The sequence below is a fragment of the Eleutherodactylus coqui genome, chromosome 2 (assembly GCF_035609145.1).
Source record: "Eleutherodactylus coqui strain aEleCoq1 chromosome 2, aEleCoq1.hap1, whole genome shotgun sequence".
NCBI classification, from domain to species: Eukaryota; Metazoa; Chordata; class Amphibia; order Anura; family Eleutherodactylidae; genus Eleutherodactylus; species Eleutherodactylus coqui.
The window spans coordinates 196,093,505-196,113,881 of NC_089838.1; the positions used below are offsets into that span (position 1 = coordinate 196,093,505).

A 20,377-nucleotide genomic window follows, 5' to 3' on the forward strand; every position below is an offset into this window, starting at 1 on the left:
AATAGACTTGGAGGAACTACAAGAGGCAGTGAAGGATATGCAAAGCAACAAGGCCCAGGGGAGGACGGGTTCCCAATAGAATTCTATAAACAGTACGCAGATACCCTATTGCCACACCTGTTAGAGACAATGGAGGAGGCAGAACAGAAAGGGGAACTACCACAAACAATGAGAAAGGCAAAAATAACAATATTAAAACCAGAGAAGGACCCCCTGCTAATGGACTCGTATAGGCCAATATCGCTGCTGAACGCAGACGTTAAAATAATAGCTAAAGTCCTAGCTAATAGACTATCTAGAGTGGCCCCCGCTCTGGTGCACCCGGACCAGAGCGGGTTCATACCAGCAAGATCAACAGCAACAAACATCCGCAGAGTATTCCTAAACTTACAAATACCAGTAGACAACGCCGGAGATAGAATCCTATGTTCATTAGACGCAGCTAAGGCGTTTGATAGCGTCAAATGGCAATACTTATGGAAAGTTTTAGAAAAAGTGGCCCAATATTTGAGACGGGTAAAACTCCTATATACCGGAGTAGAGGCGGATGTACTCATTAACGGGGGGTCCTCAGAGACATTTCCATTATACAGAGGGACAAGACAGGGGTGCCCATTGTCACCTCTCTTGTTCGCACTAGCAATAGAGCCCCTAGCGTGCAAAATAAGAACGCACCAGGGAATAACAGGGTTCCAAAGGGAAAATACAGAGGAGAAAATCGCCCTGTACGCAGATGACATGTTGCTGTTCCTGGGGGATGGCAGAAAGTCACTAGAAACTGCCATGCAAACAATCAAAGAATTCGGAACTTTCTCGGGACTTTCCATCAACTGGAATAAATCGGAAATACTTCCAATAGATAACCCCGGGATGCAAATTACTAACAGAGAAATAACCCTGAAATGCACACCAACAATTAAATATCTGGGAGTCAAAAATCACCAGTAAAGTTAGCGAGTACGCAAAAATAAATTTAGAACCACTCATGGAAAAGTGGAAACAAAAACTCCACATATGGCGCAAACTACCTATGACAATTATAGGAAGAGCGAACCTTATAAAAATGATATGATATGGATGCCGCAACTGCTATATCTAACACATAATGCCCCCCACTGGATAACACAAAAATTTTTCCATAAAGTCAGGGGACTATTCAGGGAACTCATATGGGGGGGGGGGGGGGAAGACGCCTAGGATCAAACTGGAGCTGCTATAAAATTCCAAAGAAAAAGGCGGGCTGGCCCTACCCAATCCGTTTTCGTATTTCATGGCCTCCCAGCTGCAACACCTAGGGGGTGGGAGACGGAAGAGGTACAGGAAGCCAGTTTCAGGATCCTTAAAGGAGATGTCTCGAGGAAGCAGTTAATTTTTTTTTTTGCCCAGTCCCCCCCATTAAACACACATTACTAAGCCCCCCTGTAAATGACATTTCTAGCTGGTTCGTACTTACCGTTCCAGCGTTTCAGCAAGTTATAAAAGTTTCCTCAAGATGGCCGCCGGCTCTTTCCCCGTCGCTCGCTGCAGCCCGACGTGCGCGCTCCCGAGACGCCGCCAGCTGTGTCTCCATGGCAACCGGACGCATCGCAGCCGCCGACCAGACGCCCCGCAGCCGCCGACCAGACAGCAGGTAACCGGCGCTAGCCCCCGGCTCCCCAGCGCTAGCTCCCCCGGCGCAGCGACAGCCCCCCCCATCGCAGCGACAGCCCCCCCGGCCTAGCGCTAGCTCCCCCGGCGCAGCGACAGCCCCCCCGGCCTAGCGCTAGCTCCCCCGGCCTAGCGACAGCCCCCCCGGCCTAGCGACAGCCCCCCCGGCCTAGCGCTAGCTCCCCCGGCCTAGCGACAGCCCCCCCGGCCTAGCGACAGCCCCCCCCGGCCCACCGCTAGCTCCCCCGGCGCAGCGACAGCCCCCCCGGCCTAGCGCTAGCTCCCCCGGCCTAGCGACAGCCCCCCCGGCCTAGCGACAGCCCCCCCGGCCTAGCGCTAGCTCCCCCGGCCTAGCGACAGCCCCCCCGGCCTAGCGCTAGCTCCCCCGGCGCAGCGACAGCCCCCCCGGCCTAGCGACAGCCCCCCCCATCGCAGCGACAGCCCCCCCGGCCTAGCGCTAGCTCCCCCGGCGCAGCGGCAGCCCCCCCGCCCGGCGCAGCCCGGCGCAGCGGCAGCCCCCCCCCCGACCCATCACTTACCTGGGAGGCTGCTGGGCTGGGCTGGGCTGGGCTGGTCTTCTCCGCTGGGCAGCTCCAGTTTCTGCACCTTCCTCTAACAGAGGATGGTGCAGAATGGCCGCTTCAGCGCGCTCCCGAGCAGTGACAGCTCGTCTGCGCATGCGCAGAAGAGCTGTAGCGGGGAGCACACTGAAGCGGCTCGTGCTGAATAGAGAAGACCGGACTGCGCAAGCGCGTCTAAAAAAGCAAGCTGCCAGCGAATTTAGACGGAACCATGGAGACGAGGACGCTAGCAACGGAGCAGGTAAGTGGAATAACTTCTGTATGGCTCATATTTAATGCACGATGTACATTACAAAGTGCATTAATATGGCCATACGGAAGTGTATAACCCCACTTGGTTTCGCGAGACCACCCCTTTAAAGACTTCTTTGATGGGTCACATCTGTTCGAAACTCTAGAACGTGGAACGTTTGGAAGGGATGGCCAGAACACCCCCACACTACTACTTCTACATAAGGTGTGGTGGAAGACCAGAAATATGCTCGGTATAACAGGCTGCACACAGCACACCCCCATATGGAATAATCCATACTTACCAGAGATTAACAAGCTACAAGGCTTTCAGGGATGGAAAAACAGGGGAATCAGAAGGATGGGACAGATACTGGAGGGGGAGAGCTGAAAACACTCGAACAGCTAAGACAGAATTACGACATTCCGAATAGGGACTTTTACAAATACCTACAGCTTAGGCATGCTATACAAGCAGAGAAGAGCACGGCAGAGATCACAGTGTCAACACAGTGGCGGATGTAATAGGGAAGGCCACCACCACAGCCGGGAAAATATCTATATTATACTCCTATATACAGGATACGGTTAACGCACACAACCCGATACTAACAAAAGCAAAGTGGGAGGCAGACATAGGTCCCATTGAGGAGTCGCACTGGGAGGAGATCCTACAAATGACACCCAAACTATCTCTAAGCGAAGCACACAGAATATCACAAATATTCCTAATACATAGAGTTTACCGTACTCCGGCCATCCTGTATAACATAGGTATGAGAACCTCTCTGATATGTGTAAGGTGCAAAACCCACATGGCGGACCTAATCCACATGCTATGGAGATGTCCGAAACTGCACAGATACTGGGCGGAAATACGAGAGACAATAAACGCAGCATTCAGCATAAACATGGACTTCACACCATACGTGTGTATTCTAGGATATACGCATGATCTTGCGTTACATGATAATGAAAAGCTGACGGTATCCAGACTATTATATATAGCCAGGAAGACAATAGCTCAACACTGGCTAGATGAAGAACCGCCCACGCTAGGGGAATTCAAAAACAAGGTCAACCAAATTTTACCATGGGAAAAAAGTATATATACTAAACGCAAGACCAGCCAAAAATATTATGACATATGGCTGAGATGGATACACGCCCAGAGCCAGACAAGGAATGACGGAACCAATATATAGGGGGTGGGGGGGTGAGCCGTGTGGGCTAGCACCAACGGGTTGGGGACCCAACCCGGGAGAGGAGTAGAAGTAAATAAGACACAGTATAACAAGTATTTGCCATATATAACGTTTATTAAATAAAATAGAGCTGTTTACAAGATTGGTATACTGAAAAAACAAAACCAGAAAGAATTGAGAGGGCAGGATAAGATAAGACAGAGGGGAGAGAGAGACCAGACAATTGGCAAAGGTATACCGCTACCCCTTGTAAGCAGCAAAAACAACCACTGCACTAACAAGATGACAAGAAAAGAAAACAAAAGAAGATAAGCAGCACGACGACGGAAGAACAAATGACGACACTAGGAACTGTTAATACCGCCTATGATGAAAGGCCGAAGATATACAGAGACCTGCCATTTAAAGGACTAAATGTTGAGAGAGAGACCTTAAGGGGGGTGGGGGGGGGGGGAGAATAGGGGATATATATATATATATATATATATATATATATATATATATATATATATATATACATACACACACACACACTATAAAGACATGTAAAAGATGAAAAGTTGAATAAAAAAAAAGAAAAAAAAAAGAAAAAGATTGAGCCGGCAGATTGGAAAACTGAAGAAAAAAAAAAAAAGGCATCATAACCATAGTGTTATTCCTCACGTACACACAGCTTATTCTGACAGATAATCTGAAGCTGTATATACGCTTTACAGTATTTGAAGCCTCTATATAGTAGTCTAACTATAAGCAGAAGAGAAATCCTGACCATTTCCCCAAGTTATACTTGCAGAACGGCATTAACCAGAGGGTACCAAACTATGAGCCAAGAGGTTTGGGGAGTAGTCCCTCGCCCCTCCCTATGGTGCCCCACCCTGTTTGCTTTCTAATAAAGGATCTGTACATGAAATTTCCTATTGCCTGTGTTCCCCACCCCCTGTACCTCCTGTACAACCCCCCTAACCCATGTGTGTCTATCCCAATGTACTTCACATTGTAATAGTTGTATTTTGCATTTGTCCATGCCTGAAAGCGCTGCGGAATAAGTTGGTGCTATACAAATAAAGATTATATTATCATTATGGAAAACACATGTTTTCTTTCTGCAACCATCTGAATTTTGATTGTCAGTAATGCAGAGTACCCCAGTGGTTCCAGAAGTAGGTTGTGTTTTTCTCCTGAAAATTTAATTATAATGTTCTGGCATAACAAGCCTAACATTATACATTACCTTGTTTTGATATTAGCTATGGCTAAAAATCAAGTTTTAATAGGTAATTTGAGTTTAATGGAGTATATGTTTGTTGAAAGCAAACCGAGCTGCATCTCCATATGTTAAATGTGAGTACCAAATTGCATGTAAAAACCACAAAAGTGATGAGTTTGTCATTAACACCATATAATTGGTTTGAAAAAAAAAAAAGTTTGTATGAGTAAGAAAATAGAGCAAGTAGAAACGTAATAGTCTTGTAGCTATGATACCTTTTAAACGGCCAATTGAAATTTAAGAATTGGTCAGAAGCATTTATCCCCATCTACTGCATAGGTAATGAATGCTTGGCAGTTTTCCCGCCAGAGCCATAGATTTTGATGGGCATCACAGAGTTCATGTTTGGCCACTGCCGCATTAAAACTCTTACTAGCTGCAGCCAATTGTGGACAGAGGTCCCCTGCCCTGGCAAGTTGTGGTGGTCCCTGCCGACAGACCTCCACTGATGTAGCATTTATGTAACCAGTGAATTGGTGAAATGCTTCTGACTGCAATAACTGCTTGTATAATACACTACAATACAGAAGTATAGCAGTGTATTGAGCTGTCAGTGCTATGTCATTATAACCTGCCTCTGGAAGGGTGCAATAGGTGTACGAAAGTGATAGCCTTGTAGGTCAAGGTCACTGTTTGTGCTATGGATTGCTATGGCAGCCCTGACCTAACAGACAGTAAGGGGGCTCCCTCTGTCACTCCTGCTGCTTAGATGCAGTGTTCACAACGGACCATGGCATCTAAGTGATAAACACCAGGATCAGCGTTATCTGATCCCAGCTGTTGCAGGAGTCAGCCTTTTGACTCAGGCCTTTCTCACAGACGTTTTTTGTACACCGTTTAGCGCTGCCTGTACAACGTTCCCATTCATTTCAATGGGGCAGTTCACACAAGCGTCAAAACACTGCACTTTGACAGAGATGCATGTCCATTTTTTAGAACTACATCACCTGTTGAAATGAATGGGCAGCGGTTTCACTACTTAGTACCACGTTTTTGGCAGAGCTAAACACAAGCGACAAGCTGCACTACCAAAAGAAAAACAAAAAACAACAAAAAAAAAAAAAAAACCTAGCTGGCGCCGTCAGGGCCCCCGTTGCTGTTCTCTAGAACTCCGTGCAGGCTGCCGGGCACTTGTCAAGCCACCGGGCACTTGTCAAGCCGACAAAGCATCTATTGATAGTGGCGGGAACTAAAATCCCTGCCTCCCAGCAAGAGATTGCTCTGATTGGCGGGGCCAACACTCAAGAGCCAATTAGAGCCGGCGCTCGATGCACCAATCACAGCCATTCAATAAATAGCTGCAATTGTTGCAATCCAGCGCTGGCTGTGATTGGCTGAGACTGCTGACACTCAGCAGGCTCAGCTAATCAGAGCAATCTCTTGCTGGAGGCGGGGTCTTCAAACCCCATCACTAGCAAAAGATCCTCTGTCGGCGATGATGAGTGCCAGGAGCTCCGGCAACAGCAGCAGGGACACAGACAGCACCAACTAGGTGAGTATTTCTTTCCCCAGCATCCTTGACTGCGTTTTCAGTTGTGCAGAAATAAAGTTTGGACATTTATCATTCAACAAGTCACATTTATTAGCATATAGCTTTTTTTTGCACATAAAATAGGTCACAAAACACTACTGGAGCACTCATAGCCCAATTCTCATTTGTACAAGGAAAGACTAGTAGCAATGGGATGAAACTGAAAGGGAGGAGACACAGATTAGATATTAGAAAAAAAACTTTGACAGTGAGGGTGATCAATGAGTGGAACAGGTTACCACAGGAGGTGGTGAGTTCTCCTTCAATGGAAGTGTTCAAACAAAGGCTGGACAAAATATTTGACTGGGATGATTTAGTAAATCCTGCATTGAGCAGGGGGTTGGACCCGATGACTCTGGAGGTCCCATCTAAAGCCACCATTCTATCATTCTATAGGTTTTGCATAAATACTTTAGAAGCTACATTACGGCTTATTTCATATTAAGTGGTTACAGTTTCAATAATCTCTGCATAAACCAATAGTACATGTAAATAAAAGAAACTGTAATATACCTCCTCAGAAGACATGCTTATTTAACCACCTATCAAGCTTCTTTCCTCCTCCCCTTCCCTCTATGAACTGTTCACCCACTCCGAAATACTTCTAAACTCTTTCTTGGTAGACAAGACAGATTGACAGAACACAGTGCATGCTGCTCTTACAAGTCTATGGAAAGGCCAGAGGTGAGGAAGGAGGAGCTGAGAGAGGAGACATAGGTAGTGCTGCTGCAGGTAAGGGGCTAACGACACTGCTGCATTTTGCCTTAGTCTTATATAGGGAAGCAGGTCCCATCCTGACCGCAGGTCTCCTTACCTGAACTCTGAGCATTGTATGCTCCCATGATACTCGGAGTTCAGGTCAGGTGACCTGCAGTCAGGCCGGAACACACTTCTGTATTCCATATGTAAAAAAGAGGCAAAAAAATGTAGCAGCTAGCCCCAAGTAGGAAATATTTTACTGGAATCAAATCCGCACTGCTCTATGCAGTCATTTAAGACTTTAGGTAACAGAACCTCCCCATCTCCGTTCTGTGTGTGCATTGCATGGAAACATAGCACCAACTAAAGCCGGCTGCACACGGGCATATTTGTTTTGCGAAATCCGGAGCCAATGTCCGCCACCAGATCCCGTGGCAAATGCCGCCCATAGCATGTTATGGAAAAGAGCTTTTTCCTGCACACGAGCAGAAATAAAGTGTAATTTTCCGCTCGTGGAGGGAAAAAAAAAAATAAAAATGAATAATCGCTTCTTGCCCTAGAGCGGTTTTCACATGGACTACTTTCGTTGAAGTCAATGGAAGCCATCTGACCCGCGGCCCGTCCATTGCGGACAGGTCGCGGTTTCCGCGTCAAAGCCTAGTGATGGCGTGGGAAAATCTGTACTGCGCATGTTTGATGGAAAGCCCTCCGAACCATCCACAGTACAGATGAGAAGGGGAAAAAAAAAAAACAAAACAAAAAAAAAAAACAGGTACGCTGGGCAGGGTCAGATTCTACAAAAAATAAAAAAAAATGCTTCAAAAACACCCACACCCCCACTTCAAGAGTCACCTGAAATGACGCACACACTCAGTGGAACACAGACGTTTTACGTCAGTTTGTTGCTTTAAAAAAAAAAAATAAAAAATTTCTGCGTTTGCATCACTTTTGTAAAAAAATAAATAAAAAAAAAGGGGGATGGGGCATAGCAGCTCCAGAAGGGCAGATTTATAATTTACAACAGAAACTGGTATAAAATCATGCCAGAAAAAGCATGCTAGGTCGTAGGCACAAAAAAGATGTTGAGATATGCCCGATACATGAAGAGGCATGTGCCTCCATGCATTAGGTGTATCGTGCGCTGGGGAAAGTAAGTTATTCTAAGAATGGCGTTCTAAATGCTAAGTTTAGTAACTTTCCCCTTAAGGCTGGGTTCACACGCCCAAGTTGGATTCCGGCTGCGAGCCCAGCCAGTGACCCTGCATATGGCAAGTAATTGTATTCTGTATGACTACAGAGGCACACAGGCACTCATGCACAGTACAGCTTGTTTTTGTTTGTATTTCCCGAACAGTCGCTTAGCAATGACGTAGGTACCACAGCACATACGCAATGTAATGTAAGCGGGCTGTGAGTAGATCTGTGACCATAGAGCACCATGGGCTCTATAGTCGCAGATTCTGCAGTAAAATAGAGCAAGTTCCAAATTCAAACAAAACAAACAAAAACCACCCACCGCTGACACCAACCAAGACAGTCGCCATATGCACCCTGTAATCCGAGACTATATAAATTATATATCAAAATAGAGGAATAGAAGCGCTACAAATAAAAACCTGAGTGTGTATGTGTGGCCGTCTAACTATACTGTGTCACAAGTGTGTGACTTGGGATCAGTGACTTTGGAAAAGTAACTTATTACCGCTTATTTGAAGTTTTTGCATATATATTTTTAGCTAATCTGTACGACCCCATTTAGAATGTGCTCTATGATTGACACTGCCGTCCAGTGTACATCTTTTGCCATGTGTGCAAGTCCTTGAACAGCCGTCCGAGAGTGCATACTGCTGTACGAGATGTGAGCCTGTTTCGGATTTGGAAGCCCAGATCCTGGATCTAAATGAGCAGCTTGCAATAGTGAGAGCCATTGGTAACAGGGAAAGGAGTTTGCTGCTCACTGAGTAAATGTGGGGGTGGATGGTAGTTTGGGAGAACAGGATGAGCAGGCAGCTAGCTGGGTGACAGAAGGAGCGGTGGAGGAAAGAGATCCAGGGAGGCTAGTCCTGAACTGGCATATCCCCAAAAGTTTGCAGAGTTGGCAGATAAGGGGGGGGGGGGGGGGGGGGAAATGCAATTACAGGGTTAGCACAGCTGCAGCATGGCATGCCCTATGACCGCCAGGGGGATGTCTGCTCCAGTAAGAAGGGGAATGGGAGCTCAGTGCAGGCTAGACAGGTCCTGGTAGTGGGAGACTCATTTATTAGGACAGACAGGGCAATCTGCCACAAAGACTGGGTAAACAGAGAGAAATAGAGGGGAATAAAGTGTAGACAGTGACCTGGGTCTAAGTAATGAGGATGGGCATGGAGGTGTTAGTATAGTTAGAACAGTTAGTAGGGATACATCTAGTATAGAAAAAATAACCAAAACCTTCTAAACTGTACGGCAAATAATGCTAGGAGTTTGACCAATAAAGGAGATGAACTAGAAGTAGAATGTCTGAGGAAAACTACAACATAGCGGGAATAACAGAGACCTGGTTGGATGAAAGCAGTGACTGCACATTAAACTTACAGGGTCACAGTCTGTTCAGAAGGGATCATTTATAAAAAAAACAAAAAACAAAAAAACACAGAAGGGGGGGGGGGGGGGGGGGCGCTTGTATTTAGGTAAAAATCACCTGGAAAATAGTGACCAGATTCGTGCAAGATGCACAAATATGAACCCATTCTTTACATACACATGAGCGATGTTTTCCCGCATGGCACCACAATGCAGGTAAACTGTGGCACGTTTTACCTTTCTGCGTGCTCTTGCATCGCAGAGCCTATTGATTTCAGTGGGGCCAGCGGCATCACACAACGTCCTAGGTTGATGCGATGGGAGGCGAGGTCTCCTATTGAAAACAATGGAAGAAACTCCATGATCCTACATCCCCGAAGTGATGCGAGGCTGTTCTGACATGGAAAAAGCCTCACATCTGTAGGGAATTCACATGGTGGGAAGCGCGAAAGTTGGTTAAAACGCAGCGATTTTCATTGCAGTGTTATACCACGGTATCCATTAGCATTTTCAAACACAAGTAACGGGAGTCAATGCACACCTCTTCATTCTGATGGGCGATGAGGTGCATTAAAAAGTGCGAAAGCACGCCAAAAAATAGAGCGGACAACGCTTGAAAATCATGGCATTAGAAAACGCTGTGTTCGAGTGCAGGTCTGCAAGGCCCCATTGAAATCTAAGGGAGCATTGTAGCGCAATAAGCATGACGTTCAAAACGCCACGATAATTACAGTAAAAAGCACATGTGCGAGTGAGCCAAGTATTAGGAGAAAACCAATGTGGCTCAAAAAAGATGTAAAAAGGGCAACAAACAGCAAAAAGAAAGTGTTCAGACCAGTGGTTCCCAACCTTTCATCCATGGAGCCCTTTTTGAAGCAAAAGTTTCTCGTGGAGCCTCAAGGTGTGGTCAGGGGAGGGGTTAGTGATGTGCCTCTTCAGGACACATGATTTTTACCTCAGTCGTTATAAAAAAAAAGGACAGGACATTTATCAACTAGATAAATAATAAAAAGATTAATACTGGAAGTGTTGGCCTTTCAATAATCGTGTAGGAGAAATTGTAGAGGGCGATAAGGAGAAAACAAAATTTATTAAATAGCTATTTCTCCAATGTAGTCACAGAAGAAAATGAAGTGTCGGATGAGATACAGAGTGATAAAGTAAACTCTCCACTAAAGGTCACCAGTTTAATGCTCCATTTACACGGGACGAGCTGTTGGGCAAATGATGCCCAACCCTCGAGGCCCTCTTACACACAACGATTATCGCTCAAAGTTCACCCAAATGGCCGAAAATGAGCGATACTATATGTAAACGCGGGCATTATGCACTTTTCCTTTGAATCATGGATTTTACTTCACTTAAAACCTATCATTCAGCATCTGAAAGACTGAGCAAATACATTCCATTTGAATGCATTTCGCTCATCTTTCAAAAGACTGTAGGATGTTCTCCCCGCAGCATGTTTACTAGAGGGGAGTAGAGCAATAAAATGTGTCGGAAGCAGTTTGCACAGCTGTGTGTGTTTAAACACACCCTGGGCTCTGAAAACAACTAGTAGGTAATTTTACATGCAAATGAAGATGATAAAGGGTTAATGGTCAAGATTAAAATAGACAACTCACAGAGTCCCGATGGTATACACCCCCGGGTTTTAAAGGAAGTAACGCGATAGACAGGCCCTTGTTTCTCATATTTAAGAGCTCCATACTGACAGGTCTGTTCCACTGGATTGGCACATAGCCAATGTGGTGCCAATATTCAAAAAAGGGGTCAAAAAGTGAACCTGGAAACTACAGGCCGGTAAGTCTTACTTGTATTGTGGGTAAAAGGTTTGAAGGGATTCTAAGAGATGCTATCCTGGGGTAGGTCAAGAAAAATAGCTGTGTAACTCCGTATCAGCATGGATTTATCAGGGTGGCTCTTGTCAAACCAACGTGATCAGCTTCTGTGAGGTGGTAAGTTCTAGACTGGATCAGGAGAGTCATTGGATCTTGTGTATCTGGACTTTTCCAAAGCATCTGATACTGCGCGACATAAAAGGTTGGTATATAAAATAAGAATGCTTGGTCTGGGGGAGAATGTGTGTAAGTGGGTAAGTAACTGGTCAGCGATAGAAAGCAGAGGGGGGTTATTAATGGTACATACTCTGATTGGGTCCCTGTTACTAGTGGGGTACCATAAGTCCGTACTGGGTCATATTCTTTTTAATATATTTATTAAGTGACTTGCTAGAAGGATAGCACAGTAAAATATCAATATTTGCAGATAATACAAGAATATATAAAGAAATTAACACTAGAGAGGACGCAAAGTGGTGGCAAGTGGATAAGTTGGAGGCTTAGGCAGAAAAGTAGCAAATGAAGTTAATCACTGTTAAAATGCAAGGTTCTGCACATGCACAGGTGAAATACATGTCGCCATTACATGCTAAATGGGAAACCACTGTGTAACATTTACATGGAAAAGGACTTGAGGGTTTTAGTTACCTGTAAGCTTAACTAGAACAACCAGTGTCAGATAGCTGCTGCCAAGGCAAATAGGATCATGGGGTGCATGAACAGAGGTCTGGGGACACACGATGAGAACATTGTTCTTTCACTTTACAAGTCACTAGTCAGACCACACATGGAATATTGTGCACAGTTTTGGGCACAGGTACTCAAGAAGGGCATATCTGAGCTTGAGTGGGTACAAAGCAGGGCAACTAATGTAATAAATGGAATGGGCGGACTACAATACCCATAGAGGTTATCAAAATTGGGGATCTATACATATAATATATTATAAAAAAAGACGGCTGAGGGGCAACCTAATAACTATGTAAAAATATATCTCCCACCATCTATTTGTACCCAGGACTGACTGTAAAAAGGGCATCCTCTACGTCTGGAACAGCAGTTCCCAAACTATGCTCCGTGGAGCCCTTAGGCTCTGCGAGCGACAGTCAGGGGGTCTGATCGAGGGTCTGTGGTGGCGAACCTATGCCACAGGTGCTGACGGCTGCTTACCACTGTAGCGATAACAGTTTGGGTTCCGCAGCTCCCCGACGGTAATCATGCTGTGATGCTGATTCCAGGGCACACCAGGACGTCAGTGTGCACCTGGGATCCTCCTTCCCCTGAGCCCTCTCCTCCTTGGTTCCGCAGATGAGGAGAAGGGATGAAACGTTCTGACTCACACACTGACATCAGCGTGCACCGGAGATCAGTGCCGAGCAGAGGAGGAGCGGCGCTGACTGCAAGGAGAAGGTAAGTATATGGGTTTTGGGGCTATTACTACGGGGGCCACCAATATATGGGTCAGTATTACTACAGGGGGCAGATTTGCTACAGAATTTACAGTAGCTGTAGCTGCAAAGTGGATGCAGTTTTGAAAAGCTCATCCACAAGCTGTGGAGAAAATCTGCACAAAACTCGTGAGGATATTGACATGTGGTGCGGGATTTAATTCCAGAGCATGTTAATTTTAAATATAATTTATATCAATAGTCCATCCAGTGCTCCAGCGTTCTTTTTTTTTTTTTTTTTTAGATAAACGTCCCTGTCCTTTTTAGGACGACGGAGGTAAAAATAGTAAGCTGTGATAAGTCACGCCCCCCCCCCCCCCGACATAGAGGGGGTTCTTCACTTTAAGAGCAGTGAGACTATGAAACACTCTGCCCGAGGATGTGGTGATGGCAAATTCATTAAAAGTTCAAGTGGGCCTGGATGGCTTTCTTTAGCAATACAATGCTATAATCATGAATTACTTCAGAAGGGTTTCTTCTACCTCACTGTGGTTTATTTTGGCTTCATCTGGATCAACATTGGTGGGGAAATAGGCTGTACTGGATGTACATGTCTTTTTTCAGCCTTACTATGTAAAACGTCCAAAACAAAAAGAGGAACCAATTACTGTACTTTTAGTGTAATGTACTATTTTAAAAGCAAACCTATAGATTACATTTTTTAACCCTTCATAAAATGGGTTGGAAAAAAAAAATAGCCCTATGTCATGAAAAAAAACTCTGGTCCTTAGGGGGTTAATTAGTAACACAGGACTAGTCATGCATATTCATGAGCTGCAAGTTAGCCACACCCACTGATTGGCAGCTCTCTCTATGCACAGTATTTGCCAGACAGCAGTCAGTCATTGGCTGGAGAGCAGGGTGGGTGGAACTAGCCTGCAACTCATGAATATCCAGGACTACTTCCTGTATCCCTTTATGCATGTGCTGCTACTGACAAAATGCAAGTTTCTCCTAAACTACTGCATAGATCCACACAGCAGACACATCACTGTAATCAGTGTGACCAGTCACTACCTTATGCTGCCCACAGAGAGAACGGCAAAAAGATGGTGACAGTCTTTAAGAAGGACAGAACAGTAAGAGATACCAGACAAACAACTATGCAGGGCTGGTAAGCATCACCCACCTTCTTTTAAAAACCTGCTAGGAATCCTGATGCTGGGACACGAGTGTGTGAAGAATCGCCTAACGGGAAACCAGCGTACCTTCTTCTTAGTGCCTGTTACCACAATTACCAGCAATGAGTCAGACATATACAACACAAGGAATCAATAGACAGCAGTAAACAGCTGCAAACACTGATAACATTGGACCAATAGGGCTCACTACATCAGTGGGAAATGGCAATGAATAAACAGGACCTCATTCAGGCAAACTGTATTTCACAATTAGATATTCTGTTACTATAAAGGGATTCTGCATCCTGTATGGTCTTATTTGCTGAGAACATTAGAGGCATTTCCCCACCAGACTTTTGGTAAAGTCCCCAAAGGGCTACGCCGTAAGTTTGTTAGCCGGTTGTTGCATAAAACCGCATGCTGGTCAGCTGCACATCGCCCTGTGTGGGCAGCTGGCTTTATGGGAATGATAGTCCATCCCTATGACAGTGATTCTCAGCCCATGTAAAAGAAACGTATCTATGGGGCAAGCTTGCGCACGGGACTCTGGCGTGTTGTTGAGCCAGGCGAGTATAGAATACAGCAACGTCACAATGAGTTAGTATATGGGGCTTTAGGCAGGTGACGGTGTACCTCACTAACAGTTCAGCATCATTACCAGCAGCTCATCCTAAAAGGAGAAAAGGGAGGCCACCTTACACTGAAATTAAAGGGACATTAACCATTTCAGGACCAGCCACTGTGGATACACACGCAATTTTCTTGAAATTAACATCCATCCTTTGTGCCGATGATGACGATCCTCACAGCAAACCCAACACCCCGATCCAACAACCTCTGGTCCTGGTAACATTATGGGGAACATATTGGTTCAGGTCCAAAACCTGTGATCACCATGGTAACCAATCCTGGAGCTTGCAAGGGGAAAAAAAAAAAAACTAAAAAAAAACAAACTTGTACCATTAAACTTTGTTAGGATGTCTGCACCAAAAAAAAAATCCTGTGTGTCTTGTCAGAGTGATATAGCAGGAGGGAGTTATGCTTCTAAACGCTGAAGACACATGTTTGACACAATTTTTGTTCTATATTAACCCGTCTGGCTCACAAATTAACCATTTGCAATCCAATTTTGGATTCAGGGTTTCCTATGGGTTTTTCTCTTATTGCCATTATACAATGGCGCCATCTGCTGGCTAGAGCCAGTACTGCAGTATGGGACATGCTGGAGAGGCCCCTGACAACACAGCAGCCAGTAATACACAGTAAGAATACCCTGCTACACGTCTTCCGACTTTAGAGCTGTACAGCCTTCAAATCAGAATGTCTTAAGACGTCAGACTGTGGATTAGAAAGCGGTAAGGAGCTAAGGGTGCACCCCTTACAGTTTTGTGCGCTCTGTTCTTAGGAATCCCTTGTGCACAAAATCATTTGCTGGTTTAAGTGTCTGAACGACGAACTCTGTATCATGGAGAGCGACGGATAGTTCCCTTGCCTGTAAGGCTTCTAGACAGAGCACGCCTGAGAGACTAACATGGAGACCGTTTGCAGCGCTTTATGCCATATAGCACACAGCATAAATATATTTTACATTGTTATGCACAGAAGATTTAGAGGATTCACTTTTCGGAAAAATATTAGGATTTAATCAGCCACTTTAGAAGTTAATGAAAAAGAGTAGTCGTCCCCCACCCCCAAACTTGGTTATGTCCGCTTCAGACCATAATGAGGAACAGGAAATCTAAGAGAAGCACAGCGCTTCCATTGATTTCAATGGGAGTGAAGCCAATGCTGAAACTTCCTTTCCTGACCATTGTTGACATCTGACCCTACTGCACTGCAAGGCAAGCGATCGATCAGCTGATCAACGTGGATCCTGAGCGACGGATCCCCATCTTTTAACTATCTAGAGCAGTGTTTCTCAACTCCAGTCCTCAGGAACCCCCAACAGGTCATGTTTTCAGGATTTCCTCAGTATTGCACAGGGGATGTAATTATTGTCGATGCCTCAGACATTGCCACAGGTGTTCGCACTATAGGATATCGTGAAAACATGACCAGTTGGTGGTCCCTGAGGACTGGAGTTGAGAAACACTGATCTAGAGGTTAGGACAGCAGTTGTAAAAGCCTGGAATACCCCTTAAAAGTCCTTTTGTACAGCCTGATAGGGGAGAATGTTCATCTGCCCAATAGAGCCATGTGAACATTCACGCAATCAGCCAACTGGCAAGCAAACGTTTACTTTTGCTGCTGAGTACTATGACTTTCTGCAGCACCATCTCCCCAAGCAAACAGCGATGAAGCCATATGGCAGGCCGAACGATCATTCCCCATGCAGTATGAACTGGCTTGTGTGGAGGCTAGTTAAACAAGCAGTCTCTGTAGATTGGCACTCGTCACATGGCTGCCATCGAGTCCCAACCATTCAACCTGATAAGGTAAGAGACCTTCTAGCTTGCAGTTTTCTTGTACTCTCCTGAATAAAAGGGTTTTAATAAATGTTAATTCATAATGCCATGTATAAGCTACTGACCAAATCCACATAAATGACCAAGTCTACTTCTGATGCTAAAACACATGCCATACAATATAAAGTATCTCTTATATTTTCTTCAACCACATGATCCTTAACAAACATCTACAAGGTGTTGGTGTATCTTGTCTCCACCGGAAGGGATGGGTCGAGGCAAGCATCAGTGAGAGGGAAAGCCCTCCTCACCCCCATATGTGGATTGGCTTGTGCGGGGAACTGGCTTCACATGAGTGAGGGCAGAGAGCAGCAGCAGCCCAGGAGCGTCAGGGAAGGCAGAAAGGAGTAGGAGCAGCGACATGTGTGAGCGGCGTTGCTGGGATTGCGGCAGGGGAACACGTCAGTGCTTCTCAGGGGGAAATCACCGGAGTACCCAGTGGCAGGCCTGGGCGGGACTGGAGCGCCAGAGCATTGAGGGGGAGCCCCGGGGAGACAGCTCAGCCTCAGTGAACGAGGACTGCCAGAGCATGCATGGAGGGCGAGGTGATGGAGCGAGGAGCGGTGGAGCATGGAGGGGGAGCCCCAGGGAGACAGCTGACGGAGAGATGAGGTAGGGAGCGGACATGCCACCCCGCCAGGGTGAGAGAATGACAGGGTCGGCAGAACTGCAGATTGTAGTCTAGCGGGGAGCAGAGTCGCCATCGGCCTCCACAGCCTGCTGCTGTCCGCTGTCAGTGTGTTAGCGGCCAGCCAGCAATGCAGAATTCTCCACGCTGAGCTCAGCCAATCGGCAGCTAGGGGCCTGACATGGGCGTTCCCTCTGTCAAACTCCTAGCTTCTGGTGTCGGTAAGCTACACCAGTACCCGTCTACAAATTGATTCCACAGTTTTCATCCTGGGAAGAAAAAAAATTAAAATTCAGTGACCTCCTCTGAACTAGTTATGAAACTTAAAATTCATAGATGAATAAGCAAAGTCTTAGGGGGCAAATAAGTCAACTTCAGACCACAAAGTTTTAAGAGTTGTGTTTAAAAGGTTTTGTCAGAGTTAAATAATTTCTAGGTAAATGGGCTGCCCTGTGTAAAAATGACAAGGCGCTACACTCGCCGCCGTGTCCTGTGCTGCAGTCGGCGATCTCCTATGTGACCTAGTTTTACAAGCTGTAGCAGCCTATGTACGGGACATCATAGAGCTCAGTGATTGAGAGGGAGTGGAGAACATAGTCTCTGTTTTTATATACGAGCAGCCTATGTGTGGGACACGCAGACACACTAATGGGCTTTGATCTTTTTTCCTGCGGTAACATGCTGCTTTCCCTTCCATTAGGGCAAGTTCACACACTATGGAATTTTGAATGCGGATTCCACAGCAATGTATGTGGAGCGTTTTAACAAACCTGTTAATTTACAGCTGAGAAAAATCCGCCACGGAAGAGTAACTATGCAGACTTGGCAACCCGTAGCATGCTCTATTTGTTGCAGACGTGCTATGGATGTTCACAATGAAAGCCATTCACTACAAATGTGCGGGAATTCCACAGTGAAAACTGAACCAAAATCTGCATGCGGAATTTAGCACTTTTTTTTGGTGGTGTACTTACCCTTATATACGAACAAAACCAGAGTTGGTAACACTATCAGGCTGAATTCACACGAACATATATCGGCTCGGTTTTCACGCCGAGCCGATATATGTCCTCCTCATCCCGCCCCCTCTCTGCCTCCTCTCCGCCCCCTCTCCGCTATTTGCAATGAAAGGAGGCAGGATGTGGGTGGGGCTAAGTGCCGAGAATTAGCCCCACCTCTCCCCATTGCAAATAGTGCAGAGGGGTGGAGAGGAGGCAGAGAAGGGGCGGGAGCTCAGAGCACTGCTCCTGGCTCTTCCAGCCTCCTCCCCCTGCAGAGAGAGACACCGTATATCGGCTCGGCGTGAAAACCAAGCAGATATACGTTCGTGTGAATCCAGCCTCAAACACATGAAATACAGGACTAACTGAGGTTTATAACAAAGTGCACAGCTTATTTTAAGACAACACAAATAAAATTAAGCACATGCACAAAGTGCAACAAACACGACAGTAAAGTCAGTTAAAAAAAAAACATAAATAAAAAAAAGTCAGAGGTGTAACTTGAAGCTCCTGGGCCCCAACGCAAAACCTGTAACAGGGCCCCCAACTATAATGCTTTATTCATAGTATTGGGCTCCCTATATGGAAAAGAGAGGCCTTACGGGCCCCCCTAAGGTTCCTGGGCCCGGGGGGAACCACATCCTCTGCATCCCCTGTAGTTACGCCAGTGAAAACCGTTATTGAATATATAACTAACAGAGTTACATTGAAAGTGCTGTGGAATGCTTTCCAAGGACCATCGCTATATATATCTACCTTCATGTTCCGTCAACAAGCTTCTCACCAACCAGGAATGCATTTGTGCAGGTGGTAGCAGCTCTGCAGCCATCTGTCTGCTCTCAAACTGCTAGTCACATAAACAGCACCAATAGTTAGGTACACAGTGGAGACATCTGTAGAAGCTCACAAGTGAAGCAAGTGGCGGTTCAGCGCTTTTCATGTATTAGAATATGATCGCCCTCATCATTTTATTAGCCCGCGGTCACATCTACATCAGAGGTTCCACTCAGAGCCAGAGGAGGTGATCACTGGCAGTGGAAAAAAAAGTGGGTACTTGTTGAGGTATCGATTTGAAACTTAAATGGAGCCTGTCAAATTGCATATGCAGCCTGATCTGCCACAAGATGTCACAGGGAAGGAGAAGCTGAGCAGATTGATATATACTTTTGAGCGAAAAGATTTAGGATAACTTTAAAGCCGGCTTCCCACGGCCATGACAGGCTCCGCCGCGGAATTCCGCAGCGGAGCGCGTCACGGCGCCCCCCAGAGACCCCAATACTTACCTCCGGATCCGGCGTCTTCTGTCCCGCATGACGCTTCGGCGCGCATGCGCAATAGAGCGCGTGACACGCGCCGCCGCGTCACGTGACGAGCCCGTGTGCTTCAGCGGAAGATAATGGAAGCCGTCCGTCACACTAACTGCAATGGAAGCCGGCCGCGCGTACACCCGCGGCGAATAGAGCATGCCGCGGGTGAGGTCGGGTGATATCACGGTGCGGAATTCCGTGATGGAATTCCGCACCGTGAGCATTGAGCTATCAGATTCAATAGAACCTAATAGCTGCAGGCAACGCGGCAGATTTTTGACGCGTATTACGCGGCAGAAATCTATCCATGGGAAGGAGCCCTAACATCGATTGAAATCCCCCGCTATGCTTACACTTCAGTGGATGGTTTCACTCAATGATTGGCAGCCTTGCTTGTATAAGCAGACATATAGAGATAGCTGTCAATCACGTGGAGTTGGTGTAGGAAGGAAGGGGTTGGGTTCCCGGAGAACTGGGCTGACTTGTTGGCTACAGGCTCTACCATAGGGACAGGCTGCATCTCCTTGGGAGGAGGCAGCTGTGTTGGGGGAGAAGATGGCTAGAGGTTGGAGGAGCGTTTAAATCATCACCTGTAGTACACCATCATAATAAAAAGGATCATGCCTCTATGTACGAGTCTCTCTACCTCCTCCTCCCACCTATCCTCTCCATAGACTTCTATGAGCAGCATAAGTCATCACTCTCCTTCGCTTCCTGTTCTCTATCTTACTAGAGACAGATGCCACTTGACAACAGGCAGCGAACGGTAAATTAGAAGAAATGGAGACCCGTATTTTAGGTACAGAAAGCCATTTGCACTTTTGCCATTTATCACAAGCACAA

At 46.1% G+C, this 20,377-nt stretch overlaps 1 protein-coding gene across 2 annotated transcripts in view; it reads right to left on the bottom strand.

The window, feature by feature from the left end:
* The window catches only part of KLHDC10 (kelch domain containing 10), a 54,247-nt gene that overhangs the window by 30,482 nt on the left and 3,388 nt on the right, over positions 1-20,377 (bottom strand). The window contains exon 2 of one of the 2 annotated variants that reach the window (XM_066592155.1): positions 14,142-14,234. The exons of the other annotated variant lie outside the window; for it this stretch is intronic. Within the exon in view, the coding sequence (XP_066448252.1) occupies positions 14,142-14,234 (93 nt within the window). The remainder of the gene's footprint in view (positions 1-14,141; positions 14,235-20,377) is intronic. 2 annotated transcript variants of the gene reach the window in all.